This window comes from Mustela nivalis (assembly GCF_964662115.1).
Source record: "Mustela nivalis genome assembly, chromosome: 12".
NCBI classification, from domain to species: domain Eukaryota; kingdom Metazoa; phylum Chordata; class Mammalia; order Carnivora; family Mustelidae; genus Mustela; species Mustela nivalis.
The window spans coordinates 83,842,605-83,857,236 of NC_139031.1; the positions used below are offsets into that span (position 1 = coordinate 83,842,605).

Consider the following 14,632-nt stretch of genomic DNA (forward strand, 5'->3'; position numbering starts at 1 on the left):
CGACTTATTGCCACCAAACTTCCAAACTCAGCTCCATCTGAATCCATTTTTTCCTCATGTTATAATGCAAAAAGAGCCCCCTCTTTCATCTGGGGCTATTTCTTTCAACTCACGTTTCTAAAATCCCATGTTGATATACCATTTCAGACTTTAATCTCTCTATCCTCTGTATCATTAATTCTCCTCTATCACCCTTTTCCCATCAGCATTTAAATACGTTCAAATTCTTAAATAATAATAACCCTCCCATAGCTCCACGACCGCTTTAGTAGGTAATAATCCTCTCTTCCTTTTCACAGCAAAAAGAATCCTAGAATACAGGCTCATGAGGATAAGATATAAATCTGTTTTACTTGTTGCTATATTCCCAAAGCCTAGCACAGTGATCATAATGGGCAACACAACAAATAAATGAACAAATAAGTGAACAAATGAATTAGAAACATTCTATCTACTGCATCAATTTTCTCATAAATACTATTTAAATATGCTATAATCTGACTTCTAAACCACTATATTCCTGTAAGTATTCCTGATAAAGTTACAAATGATTGTTTTTTTGTTTTAAGATTTTATTTATTTATTTGACAGAGATCACAAGTAGGCAGAGAGGCAGGCAGAGAGAGAGAGAGGAGGAAGCAGGCTCCCTGATGAGCAGAAAGCCCGATGTTGGGCTTGATCCCAGGATCCTGAGATCATGACCTGAGCCGAAGGCAGATGCTTAACTGACTGAGCCACCCAGGTGCCCCCTACAAATGACTGCTTCATCATTAAATCAGATGGACTCTGATTTCTTGGCATCAGTTTGCCAGTTTTGACCATCACTCCCCTCCCTTAGGTTTTCCTACTTTTCTTGTGTATGTAACTCCATATATAACTGCTTAACCCACTTAAGCCTGTATCAACAGTATTTTTCTGTTTTTATCCTTCCAAAGTATGATTTTTTAATAACTGTGTAGTATTTTTTTTAATTAGAATTTACAATAAATTATTGATCCATTCCCTTGTTTTGGGCATTTAGGCTGTGTCCTCTGATCTAATCATTCATTCTCTACCACAGGAGTCTGAAACTAGACATACCTACCTCTTCTTTGCTAAGTATCCTTGCAATCTCTTATTTCCACCACACCTTTACTTGGAATGAAACTCTGTCTCCTTAGCTCCCTCCTTGTTGCTGCCCCAAAGGACAAGCTCACAATGAATGGTTCCCCGTCATCTGAAGTTTTACTGCTAGTCACTATAGGAAAACATGAACTATTTATATATTTAGCAGGTTTAAAGCACTGTTTAAGTTTAGTTACGGCAGTAACTGGCACAAATACAGTCTCTGTTTTGAGCTTCACAGACTTAAACGCTGCAGAAAGATGAACTCTAATTATTAAGTAAATAATTAAAACTATGATAAGTATCAGAGGAAAACAATGAGACCTGTATACTGTGATTAGAGTGGGGAGGGATGATGGTGGTCATGGTATGTTTAGGAATGCTTCTTTTCATTTAAATTGAAATGTATAGGTTATGTGGTGGTTAGCTAGATAAAAGAGAGGAGGTGATGGAAAGTGCTGCATTTGCAAAGCTGGGAAGCAGAATGGTGAATATGAAGAAATAAAAACAGCCAGCAAGTTAAAATGCAAATACCTAGGGAAGCAGTGTGTGTACCAGATGTGGCTGGGCAACATAATGATATTGCAGGGGCCAGATCACTGGGGCCTTGTAAGCTACATTAAAGATTTTTGTTTTTTTTTAATCCCAAGAGTCAGAGGAAATTACTGAAGACTTTTTTTTGGGGGGAGGGACGTATAATGGACGTATAATGTTATATTATTTTCAGGAGCAAAACATCAACATATTGATTCCACAATTCTATACATTAGTCTGGGCTCACACAATACATGTAGTCACCATCTGTCACCAAACAACATTACCCCAATCTTATTGACTACATTTCTTATTCTGTATTTTTTATCTCCATGAATTATTTATTTTGTAACTGGAAGTTTGTACCTTTTAATCCCCTTCATCTATTTCACCTATCTCCCCACCTATTTCTCCCCTGGCAACCACGAATTTGTTGTCTGCATTTAAAGAGTTTGTTTTTTAGATTCTACATATAAGTGAAATCATAGAGGATTTGTCTTTCTCAGCCTGACTTACTTCCCTTAGCATGGTATCTTCTAGATCCTCCCACCATGTTGCAAATAGCAAGATCTCATCCCTTTTATATGACTGAGTAATAGTCCAATGCATATATGTACCACATCTTTATCCATTCATCTACCAAAAGACATGTGGGTTCCTTCCATATCTTGGCTATTGAAAATAATGCTGCAATAAACACAGAGGTGCATATATCTTATCAAATTAGTGGGGGCTTTTTATCATAAGGAGTTAATATCCAAATATATAAAGAACCTACACCACTCAACATTACACACACACAAAGAATCTAAACCAATTAAAAAAGAGGATTAAAAGAAATTTAAAAATTAACAGAGGACATGAAGAGACACTTCTGCAAAAAAAAAGATGCTCAGTCACCATCATTGAATCATCAGAGAAATGCACATCAAAACCACAATGAGATTATCTCCTCACACCAGTCAGAATGGCTAGTATCAAAGATACAAGAAATAACAGGTGTTGGTGAGGATGGGGAGAAAAGAAAACCGTTGTGTACTGCTGGTAGGAATATAAGTTGGTATAGCCCCTGTGGAAAACAGTATAGAGGTGCCTCAAAAAATTAAAAATAGGAATACCGTATGATCCAGTAATTCCACTATTCTGTATGTACCCCAAAAAACAGAAACACTAACTCAGAAAGATATACTGCAGACTTTTAAGTAGGAGGGTGCCATTAAATTTGTATAATTTCATTCTGGCTGTAGTGTGGACAAGTTTAAAGGGTAAGAGCGGACAGAAGATAGGTCAGGAGGCTACTAGAGAAGAGATGGTGGTGGCCTGGTCTACAGAGGTAACAGTACAAAGTAAAAGTAAAAAGTGGATGAATTTGCGGTCTACAGGAGGGACTTTGTAGTCAACAGGACTAATGCTTGGACACTGCAAGTGTGGGAGAGAGAAATGTGAAGAATGACTCCCAGGTCTGAGGCCTGTACAACGTGGCAGACTGCAGTGTTAACCACTGAAATAGGCAACACGAGAGGAAAGCTGAATCATTCTTTTTTTGTTGGCAGGCAGAAGTCAAGGTTAGAATTCCAGAGTTCAGTTTTGGAAATGTATTGATTTAGCTAAAAAACATCTAATAAAGGTCAAGAACATTAGAATTAAAGGTCTGGCCTTTAAAAACTGAGGAGTTATTAATATGGAGATGGTTGTTTAAGTCATGGGTATAGCTAAAACTGCCTAAGGGAGAAGTACAATAGGAACAGAGAAAAGAGCCAGGTCTCAAGGACCAGCTACATTTAAAGGTCGGGTGGAAAGGAAAAACTGGCCAAAGAACCTTAGAAAAAATAGCTAAGGCAAGGGGAAAATCAGAAGACTGGAATCATGGGCTTTAAGAAAAGCGTTTTAAGGAGAGTGATCATCAGTGTTAGATGCCACTGAGAAGACAAACAGCCTGAGAACATTTCAAAAAGCTCCTGGGGAAGACGGAGGAGATAAAATTCAGATCAAAGGTGGAAGAGAGACTGCCCACCTACTGAAAAAGGAAAGAGAGAAGATGAACACCAATGTAGGTAACTGAAGGAGTTCTCAACTGATGGTTACAATTTCGTTCTGTAAAACAGGTGAATGCTGAACAGAGTAAACTGGAAAAGAGTCAAGAATCTAGGTTAAAAAGAACGCTGTGAAGCATGTGCTCTATTCTTCAATACATGAGGTGGGATGGGTGGGAGGCTGGTAAAAGATAAACAAGTATAAAGAAAATGTAGAAACAGAGCCAGACTGCACAAGGCCCAAAGAAGTCCACATTTCACAATAACTTGGGGGCACGGGCAATCTGGAAGTGGCGACAAGAAAGAAGGGTGGCACTTAAGGAGCACCCAACCATGAGAGCTTGGTGCATGAGAAAATAAGTAGCTACCATTAGAGGTAACTCCAGGGGAAGGAATATCCCCACATAAGAATCAGGTTTTCATTAAGGCAACAAGGAAGACTATTAGAAGCAGGATACGGGAGGAACAGAAAGAAAGAAGGGAAAGTTTTATGAGCAGAAAAAGAACACAAAATATCATGGGGATGAGGAAGTGGAAGACGGAAGATGTGGGAGGAGGGAGGTGGTTATTCTTTGGACACTGCCCAAGGAAGGCAAGGAAGAGAGAATAAAGTAACAAAGCAAGTTACAGAGATCCCAGGTTCTATGACAGAATCCCAGGTCTGTAAGTCCTGCTCCCTTCTTAGGTGGTAAATGGAAGCACACTTCTCTGGGTGTGTTTAGTATCACTGATGCTATGAATCAAGTTCCTGTTTGGTTCACTGTATATTCATCATACTGGGCATTCATAAACCTCTGTCCTGAACATGTTTATGTTGGGGCACAACCCAACATTCAGACAAAATCCCTGAAATAAATACGCTTCATTCAAAAGTTATGTCTTTGACAGAGGCTTGTGCATACAGAATTTTTAAAATCATTGTTTAGAAAAAGAAAGGTACTGCCTTACGGTCACACTGAATACACCCCAAGTTTCTGTTCAACTTCTTCTGGGTAAAAGTTTGCCCAGTTTTGCCACGACAACACGACAACATTTTAAAACCCTCATTTCAAGTTTTAGAGTCTACATGGCATCAAAATATCTCAAATACCTCCATTATAGTATCACAGAGCTTTTTCCTCTGCAAAGGATACATCAGGGCAGAGGACACCAACCTGTGGACTTTAGAACGTTAGGAAGCTATCAACCTCATTTTTTGAAGTTATAATTTTAAAATTTTTTGAAGTTATAATTTTGAAATGCATGTAAATATCTTCAATATTAATTTGAAGAATATTAAAATTGAGTCTTCATTATTTAAAAGGGTTGGGAAAGCACTGTCTTACAGACTGTCTTGTTCCACCCACCATTCTACACGCACATTGCCTCTTCTACTACATGGTCTAACAGACTGCTATCCAGCTGCAACCATGAGATGAGGTCATTTATTCATATAAATGGCTGGAACATTTTTCATAACAGTAAGTAGACCTCTCTGTGAGGAAACTCATTACATTTTAGACAGCTCTCATTTTGACAGACATAATTTTTTCCCTAGAACTTCTAATGTTCTAGAATTACTCAGAAGTAAACTCATCCACTTTGTACATGAAAGCCTCTGAAATACTAGAGATGGTTACTGTAACCTCCCTAGAACTTAACTCTCATACCCTGTCCCTCAGTGAGGGAGGTGACATGATTCTTCACTCTACCATTCTCTTCTTGCCCCTTCTTGGCATGTGCCCATCTGTCAATGCCCCTTTTAAAATGCCAAGCACAGAACAGCACACCAGATTTGTTCTGCCTGTGGGAACACAGCGCAGACCTATTATATCCCCTGAATGAGACACCAGGAGCATTAAAATCTTAGGACTTAAGCCAGGTCTCTCCCACCTTGTTTTAGGACATTTGAGTTTTTTGTAGTCAACTGTCCATTAAATCCTACCTTGCTTCTATGGGACCATTATCCCAGTCTTTTAAGGTCTTTCAGAACCTTCATTTTTGCCATCTAACAGATTAGCTACTTCTCCCAATTTTATGTCATTTGTAAATTGATGAGAGGGTTCATACTACAGTGAAACTTATTCATTCTTGGCATTTAAATGATCTTCTCTTGCTTAACTGACTAATGATGCTACATTAGGAAGAACATTAATTTTTATATTTAGTATATCATTTACATAATTCAAGACATTTTACATTAACGATTATTCTCTGCTTACCTAGCAATGGCTCTGATGAAATCTAGAGATACTGTGCATTTGTACTTTGGTCCATCAAGCTGATCGTCATGGCCAACCAGGGTTAATAGCTGAAGGGTCACTAGAGAGGTAATCTAACAATAAGAAAACATTTTTATGAGCTATTTTGATGAGATTACATGATACCCTCATTTCTAAAACATTTTTATATGTAGTTCCTTTGATAGAGATACATAACTGAATTCACAAGAATAATTGCAAAGAATATAACTTTGAAATTGGCAAATATAAATCTGTACATATGCTTAGAGTTCTGGTTAACCTAACAATCAGTCTTTAAGGATTCCACTAGAGACACCTTTGCTGCTTCTTTAATGACTCACACAATTGCTAATTTTTAAAAACTACAAATAAAGCACATTCCTTCTGTGCTCAGAATTTTATGGAGTCTCTATCTTGACACCTCAGAATATCAAATCTATACTCTCTTTGAGAATTGAGTGGTTAAAATGTGGATGTGGGCCCTTTTCAGAGTTGGGTAACTGGTTAGATAAGAGATAAATACACCTTTCAGATCTGGGCTTAGTCTTGATCACCAATTGGTTAGTCAGGAAAACACCAAAAGGATTAATACTGGCAAAACTAAAAGTGTATTTTAACAGGTCAAATCAAAATACAAGATAACTTCACATTCATAAGCCCAACAAAAATATTACGTACGCTAATATCCAAGAAAGAAAGTTGATTCAAGACCTGGAATTCTTTGAGCAGCCCATTCTCTTTTCCCAATATCTTGCCCCATCCCTCACCCCCCCCAATTTCTTAGTCTCATCTGCTAGATAACAGGAGAAGAGGTCAGCAATGGCAACAAGAAAAGATAAGGAAAATTGCTTTGTGGCAGTATTTGGGATAAGAGTTTTTAAATCTGTAATACCTAATCACAAGTCTTAAGAATTAAAAATACTCACTTAATTTGAGGCAAATACTTCGCAGATGCTCAATAAACATTAGGTAAGTGATTAAAAACAATAATAGCAGTAATGATTTGCTTGGTATCAAGTACTTGATAGAGTATCTCATTTATTCCTCAAAACCTTAGGAGGTGGACATTATTACACTCACTTTATAGATGACCCTTACACTATTACATTCACTCTATAGATGACCCTTAAAGGTGTTAAATAACTTTCTCCAGATACTAGAGCTGGTAGGTGGCTTAGCAAGACTTCAAACCTACAGTCCCTGCTCATCCTAATACACTACACAGACTCCATTCTGTCTCCCATTAAAAGTGTTATGCAGTGTTCAGTCAGCTGTCATTACTTTATTAACAAATTAAAAAATGAACAGATGGTAGATTTCACAGTATTTTATATACAGAAAATTCTATATTTAGCAAATATGAAGCATTTTTGCTAATTAGAAAAACATTTTGTGTTAATACATCAAAATATGAAGCTCTGCATTCAAAAAGCTAAGACTTCAATTTCCAAATCAATATCACAAATTAGGTTATGCCTTGAAACGTTTTTTTATAGATGTGTGTGTTGAAAAGAGTTATGCATTCTGTAGCTGTTGTACACTGTTTTACAGGTCTATTAGAACAAGCTTATTTGCAGGTTTTTATCTTTCATCTATCAAAATTGACAAAAGGCATTAAAATCCTCCCATTATGAGGAGTCTGTCCTTTTCTTTTTGTAGTTGTTAGGTTTTGCTTTATATTTTTGAATCTGTTATTAAGCGCATGCACTTAAAAACCACTGTGTTTTGCTGATAAATTAAACCTTGTCATTACTATCTAATGATTGCTTTCTTCAGTAACGCCTTTGCCTTACAGTGTATTTTTTCTAATATTAATATACCCGTATCAACAGTCTCTCAAGTGATAATCTTTTTCCTTTTTCAACATATTTCCTTAGCTTTAGACAGTTCTCATGTAAACAACATGTATACATGCAAGTCTGACAATCTTTACCTTTTAAGTTAGACTATATGCTCTACTTGCTTTTATTACAATGATATTCTAAAATTTTATTTCTACCATTATGTCAACCTCTCTGTTTTTCTTTATGTGTCTTTCTTACCTTTGAAAAAGATTTGAGACAGAAAGAGAAAGAGGGACAGTGCATGTGTATGCACATGAACGGAGGGAGGGGCAGAGAGAGAGAATCTCCAAGCAGACTTCGTGCTAAGCTCGGAGCCTGAAGCTGGGCTCGATCCCAGGACCCCCAAGATCATCACCTGAGCCACAATCCAAAGCCAGATGCTCAACCAACTGAGCTACCCAGGCGCCCTTCTTTTTTGCCTTTTACTGAACTGAATTATAGTACCTTTCCATTCTATCATTTGCTCTTCTATCTCGGAAGTAGTTACTTAGTCCAATTCTAATTTCTGTTTTGATTTCTTCTTTGGCCCCTAAGCTATTTTAGAATTCTTTAATTTCCAACTCATGGAATTTTTAAATTTGGAGATTTAAATTTGGAGATTTCGGGAGGGGCAGTGGAAGGGAGTGCTAGAAGTCATAGGGTGTGGAAATCCTTTGAAATTTGTTGGGACAGCTGAGTTGTCCAGGAGGAAAGAAGAATGCAGAGAAACCTGAATGTCACTGTGACAAAGAATAAAGCTGACCACGGTAGTCACCCTGCCAGGCCCCTTCCTTCTTTGTCCCCAAAATGTCTCCAGCTGATGGCAACAAAGCACAAAACATGCCCACAGAATGTGATGACCTCACACCAGGCAAAAAGGTTGGAGATAAGAGTCTTTTCTCTTACTTACGTAAGTACCTATATAATACACCTTCCATTTTGCCTCTTTGTCTGTAAAACCTAAAATATTACAATGGGCTCTTTACTGAAAAAGTCTGCCAGCCCCTCTATTAGAAAATTGCTAGATACAGATAATTAATTTAACCAATGTGGTAATCAAAATGCTCAATGACTTGCCTGAAGTGATAATGATGGGACAGTGCCAGAAACTCAATTGGCTAGGATTTAACCTTCCTAACTACAACTCAAAACTTCTGAAAATCCTAACGAAACTGTGATCACAGCTAAGAGAGCTAACATCTAAAGAGGCATATTAGACACTTGCCTGAAAAAGAGTATGTGTTGAACGAATGGGGATGATCTGTAAAAAAGGTAACGTTCAAGAGCCAGACTTGGTGGTGTGCCTCCAGCAACAGGACTGAAGGGCTCCTTGCGCATTAGCTCAGAAATCTGAGTAGGTGCTCACTGTGGAGGTGGAGTTGTTTAGCTGTCATTCAAAGTATTAAGATCATCCAATAATCTCCTTCCCACTCCCACTACTGAACCCACTCTGATTCCATGCTTAATCTTCTCATTTCAGACAAGAAATAAGGAACATTCAAAGTTAGGAAGACCTATCTTCTTCCTTACTACAGTTCTGATTAATCACTTCAACAAACAGCCTCAATTTTCAAAACTAAAAATCAGAAGAATAATAAAAATCCAACCATGCAGTATGTTCTAAGTATTTATGAGATAACCAAAAATGAGCAGAAAGTCAAGGTACTATTGCAATGCCTGGCACAGAGGAATTGCTCATTAAATCATACCTATTAAGAAATCAGTACTTTGTGGGGTGTGTGGACCTGGTGATTCACGGAACTGTACCCCTGGGGATAAAAATATATGTTTATAAAAAATAAAAAATTTTTAAATAAAAAAAAAGAAATCAGTACTTTAATTCTGAGTTTATTGAGCTGATCAGTAAATTTAAATATCCTATCTGTTTAATAATTTTTTCAATATCTAGTTTCCTTAACAATATTTATCAAAGAACTGGCATTCTGGCTTACACATTTGTCTCCTGAGATTTGAACAGTATAATTAATTTCCATCATATTCCTGAGATACTGACCACCTCTAGGAAAATCTACAAAACCAAAACCTACGAAAAACATTAAAGCTAAAAGCTAACGACCAGTTCCTAAACAACAGCTCTAGAGAGTCCTGACTCTGCAGGCTACACCACCACACCTTACCACTGCTGCCCCCTAGGCTCACTGAGCTGTCTCTCACTTTTAATCTTCCAAAGTGTAACATGAAAATTTTAACTTGTTTTTAGGACTTGGAGATAACATAAGTTCTAGATGTGATATTAGTGTGTTTGACTGAAGTCCATAAACATAAACTGTATCTAAAGGGAAATCAACTCCTTTATTCAAATAATTATATAAATTATTTTAAGTGATAGGAAAAGTTTAAAAAATGACCAAAATTAACGAACTAGTAACACTGCTACCTATCTAGAAACTTAGTCATCATAGATTTTCTATGGGGATAAAAATCGTTAGAAGGCGATTTTATTGTTTCTCAACAAATTTCTATTTACATCTTAGAGAGTCTTTGTTAAAGGGTGGTCATAAGAAAAGACTCAAACTTTATTCCATCTTCTATGATGGAATATCATATCCACTACAAGAATGGAACATCAGATAATGAAGTGAAATGAATAACTGAAACTCCTCTCAATATGCAGGGCAGAATTAAGTGCTTCTTTATACCACCATCATTTTTAAACTTTAACTGGACTCACTGACCTCACCCTTAGAAACATGTCTGTTTAGTATCTGCCTGGCTTCTTAGGCCACACTTTCAGAAGAGATTTGCCTCTATGACCCTGCAATTGCACTCCTGGGTATTTACCCCAAAGATACAAATGTCGTGAAAAGAAGGGCTATCTGTACCCCAATGTTTATAGCAGCAATGGCCATGGTCGCCAAACTACGGAAAAAACCAAGATGCCCTTCAACAGACGAATGGATAAGGAAATGTGGTCCATATACACTATGGAGTATTATGCCTCCATCAGAAAGGATGAATACCCAACTTTTGTAGCAACATGGGCGGGACTCGAAGAGATTATGCTGAGTGAAATAAGTCAAGCAGAAAGAGTCAATCATCATATGGTTTCACTTATTTGTGGAGAATAACAAATAGCATGGAGGACATGGGGAGATAGAGAAGAGAGGGAGTTGGGGGAAATTGGAAGGGGAGGTGAATCATGAGAGACTATGGACTCTGAAAAACAATCTGAGGGGTTTGAAGTGGTGGGGAGGTAGGAGGTTGGGGTACCAGCTGGTGGGTATTATAGAGGGCACGGATTGCATGGTGCACTGGGTGTGATGAAAAAATAACGAATACTGTTATGCTGAAAATAAAAATAAATTAAAAAAAAAAGAAGAAGAGATTTGCCTCAGGCATCACAGGGCCTGTACTATTATTCACATTAAGAAAGTAACATCTAGACTTTTACTAGAAACTAATCACAGATCTTTTCTGAAATTAAGCTAAAAATGAGTAGTATCTGTTTTATAATGACCTACTATATATAACATTTTAAAATTCACTAGACAAATATTTATTGGACTCTTAGTATGGATCAACCATTTTGGCATATATGCTAAATATCTTCCAGTCCATAAAATTACAAACAGTATACCCGTTCTTTCCTAGGGTTTGCCCCCAAATAATAAAATGGTGTTCACAAATATCAAAATCGATATGTATTACAACAGGGATGTAAAAAGAATATTTTTTAATCATTACCTTTAACTTTAATTTTTGAAGTTCAAGAACAGGTATTAATAGGCGAAAAGTGAAAGACCTTTTCTTGATTGATTTTGAATTAGATAGGCAGTAAAATGAAGAGTCAAAGAGGTAATTAAATCATTTAAATCCCATAAATTCCTTCCCATTTTCATTAGAAACTCAAAGAGGAAAATGAAATGATAGAAATGAGAATTCAGGTGATACAAAATCAAAGAGAATCCAAAGTAGCCTACAGCTGGCACACATTATTGCTATTTCTTTTTTTTTTTTTTTAAGATTTTATTTATTTATTTGACAGACAGAGATCACAAGTAGGCAGAGAGGCAGGCAGAGAGAGAGAGAGGAGAAAGCAGGCTACCTGCTGAGCAGAGAGCCCGATGTGGGACTCGATCCCAGGACCCTGAGATCATGACCTGAGCCGAAGGCAGCGGCTTAACCCACTGAGCCACCCAGGCGCCCCCATTATTGCTATTTCTTAAGTGACGTTATTTCTACAGTTAGTACTCTTACCTCATCCTATGAAGATATAAGGAAAGTAAAAATGACTCAAGGCAAAAAGGATTTCATAAGCTAGTAAATGCTTTCCTTAGTAACATTTTATATGTATATATAAATGAAGTTAACGGATGGTAAAAAAAATTTTTCAAGTTACTCTACATTTTTATAAAAAATAAGAGCTTCGGGCGCCTGGGTGGCTCAGTGGATTAAGCCGCTGCCTTCAGCTCAGGTCATGATCTCAGGGTCCTGGGATCGAGTCCCGCATCGGGCTTTCTGCTCAGCAGGGAGCTTGCTTCCCTCTCTCTCTCTCTCTCTGGCTGCCTCTCTGTCTACTTGTGATTTCTCTCTGTCAAATAAATAAAAAAAAAAAAAAAAGAAAAAAAGAATCCTTCAACTTTGGGGTGCCTGGGTGGCTCAGTGGGTTAAGCCCCTGCCTTCAACTCAGGTCATGATCTCAGGGTCCTGGGATCGAGTCCCGCATCGGGCACTTTGCTCAGCAGGAAGCCTGCTTCCCTCTCTCTCTCTGCCTGCCTCTCCATCTACTTGTGATTTCTCTCTGTCAAATAAATAAATAAAATCTTAAAAAAATGATAAAAAAAAAAAATAAGAGCTTCCATTTATCTAGTGTAGGAGTTAACGTTCAATGAAACAAAAATGGTTAAAATCAAACTGGTTGTTAAAAACGTGTGAAATAGTGATATGCCCATCAAATGATGTCCTCTATAAAGCACTCAGCACAGTGCCTAGAACACAGTATTTAGTAATTTGAGGTATTATTTATATTATTACTACCTATTAGCATTATTTTTCGATTTCAAATTTTATTTTTATTTTTCATTTTTTAAAAAAGATTTTATTTATTTGACAGAGAGAGACACAGCAAGAGATGGAACACAAGCAGGGACAGTGGGAGAGGAAGAAGCACGTTCCCACCAAGCAGAGAGCCCGATGCGGGGGAACGATCCCAGGACCCTGAGATCATAACCAGAGCTGAAGGAAGAGGCTTAATGACTGAGCCACCCAGGCACCCCTCAATTTCAAATTTAATGAGTTTTTCTAATAGTTCATTAATTTATTTAAAACTATATTATTTTATTTGAAAACACTTAATTTCATATAGCTAAGATACCATACTTGACTTATTTAGAAACAAAGTAAAACCTAAAACTATCTGCAGGTTAAAAATATCTGTATTAAAAATATAACAAATTAAGAATTATATGGCAGTTTGGACCCAGCTGTAGAGAAAATTAAGGAACATGAGAACAGTTCTGAAGAAATTAACCAAAATGCAGAGTACACAGATACAAAAAAGGGAAAATATAAAAGAGATAATTGAACATATTTCTAATCAAAGATATAGAAGGAAAACAGAGATGGACAAAAGGGAGCAAAAGCAATATCTGAAGAGATAACAGACGGGAAATTCATTTGAGGAGATGAAAAACACCAAAGCACAGAATTAAAGAGCTAAATAAATCCAGAGAAAGAGGAATCAAAAGAAATCCACAACTAAACACATCATAGTGAAAAAGTGCAGCCTACAAGGTAAGAGGAGTTCTTAAAAGTAGCTAGAGAAGAAAACACATTACTTTCCAACAAGTGGCAGCTGGACCTATAGATACCTGAAGAACAATGAAAGCCATAAAATCATGAAAAGATTTCTTCAGTTTACTGGAAAAAAAAAAGTCACTGTTAACTCAGAACTGTATACCCAGAAAAAACCAATATTTTAACACTGATGATGATTAAATGCATGTCCAAACTAAGACCAATCAAAGGTTTGCTACCAAGAGATACCTACTCAAGGAAATTCCTAAAATGCACCTCTAGGTGAAGGGGAGTCATCCCATTAAAAGGCGAAATGCAAGAAGGAATGAAGAATGAAGAGGGTGGAAAAAACAATGGTAATCGAAACAAATGTGCCTGCAGAAATGATAACAATAATGTATTATGGGTTTAAAAATAAGATTAAAGTGTACAATACCAGTAATATATAGATTGGGAGTACAGAATATCAAGTTAAAATGTTCTAAAGTTCTATGGTATCTGAGAAAATAATAGTACTTACTAAATTTTGACTTTGATAAGCACGACTGTTATAATTTTTAAAGTAACAACTAAGAGGAGAAAAACAAGAGTATGTACTTCTAAATTAGTAAAGAGGAAAAACTGAATTATAAAAATAATCAACCCAAAAGAAACAAAAATGGAAAGTATAAAATAACAGACAAAAACAGAATTATATTAGTAATTATATTAAAAGTAAACTAATTGCTGAAAATTAAAAACAAAGATTGCCTGAAAAAAATAAATCCAACTTTATACTGTTCAGAAGAGATACCTCTAAAGCAGAAGAATATGAGAAAGTTAAAAGTCAAAGGACAGAACGAGATACATCAAATACTAACTAAAAGGAAAAATGAAGGTATATCAACACAGATAAAACAATTTTAAAAGAGACTGAAAGAAAGGTTCATTTAATAATGACAACATGCATGCCCAGTGCTCATCTCTCTTACAAGATGAGTTGCTTGAGATCTTTACTATGAAGGAACGAGACAAAGAGCAAGACTGGCAGCCAAGGGTCTTTGGGGGAAGAGTACACATCACTGAACATCAAGACAAACTCGTTATCCTTCCTATTTTGGAAGCAGGTAGGAATCATGACAGAAAGTAGGCCTGAAATTTTAAGAAGGTTATATAGAAA

At 36.7% G+C, this 14,632-nt stretch overlaps 1 protein-coding gene across 4 annotated transcripts in view; it reads right to left on the reverse strand.

Annotated features, from left to right (window-relative positions):
* ORC5 (origin recognition complex subunit 5) overlaps window positions 1-14,632 on the reverse strand; it is a 91,775-nt gene that overhangs the window by 4,679 nt on the left and 72,464 nt on the right. For 2 of the 4 annotated variants that reach the window (XR_014300844.1, XM_082691918.1), the window contains one exon: window positions 5,873-5,985. The exons of the other annotated variants lie outside the window; for them this stretch is intronic. Coding sequence is in view for 1 of the 2 variants with exons in the window: in XM_082691918.1 (XP_082548044.1) it covers window positions 5,873-5,985 (113 nt within the window). In the remaining variant the exon portion in view is untranslated. The remainder of the gene's footprint in view (window positions 1-5,872; window positions 5,986-14,632) is intronic. 4 annotated transcript variants of the gene reach the window in all.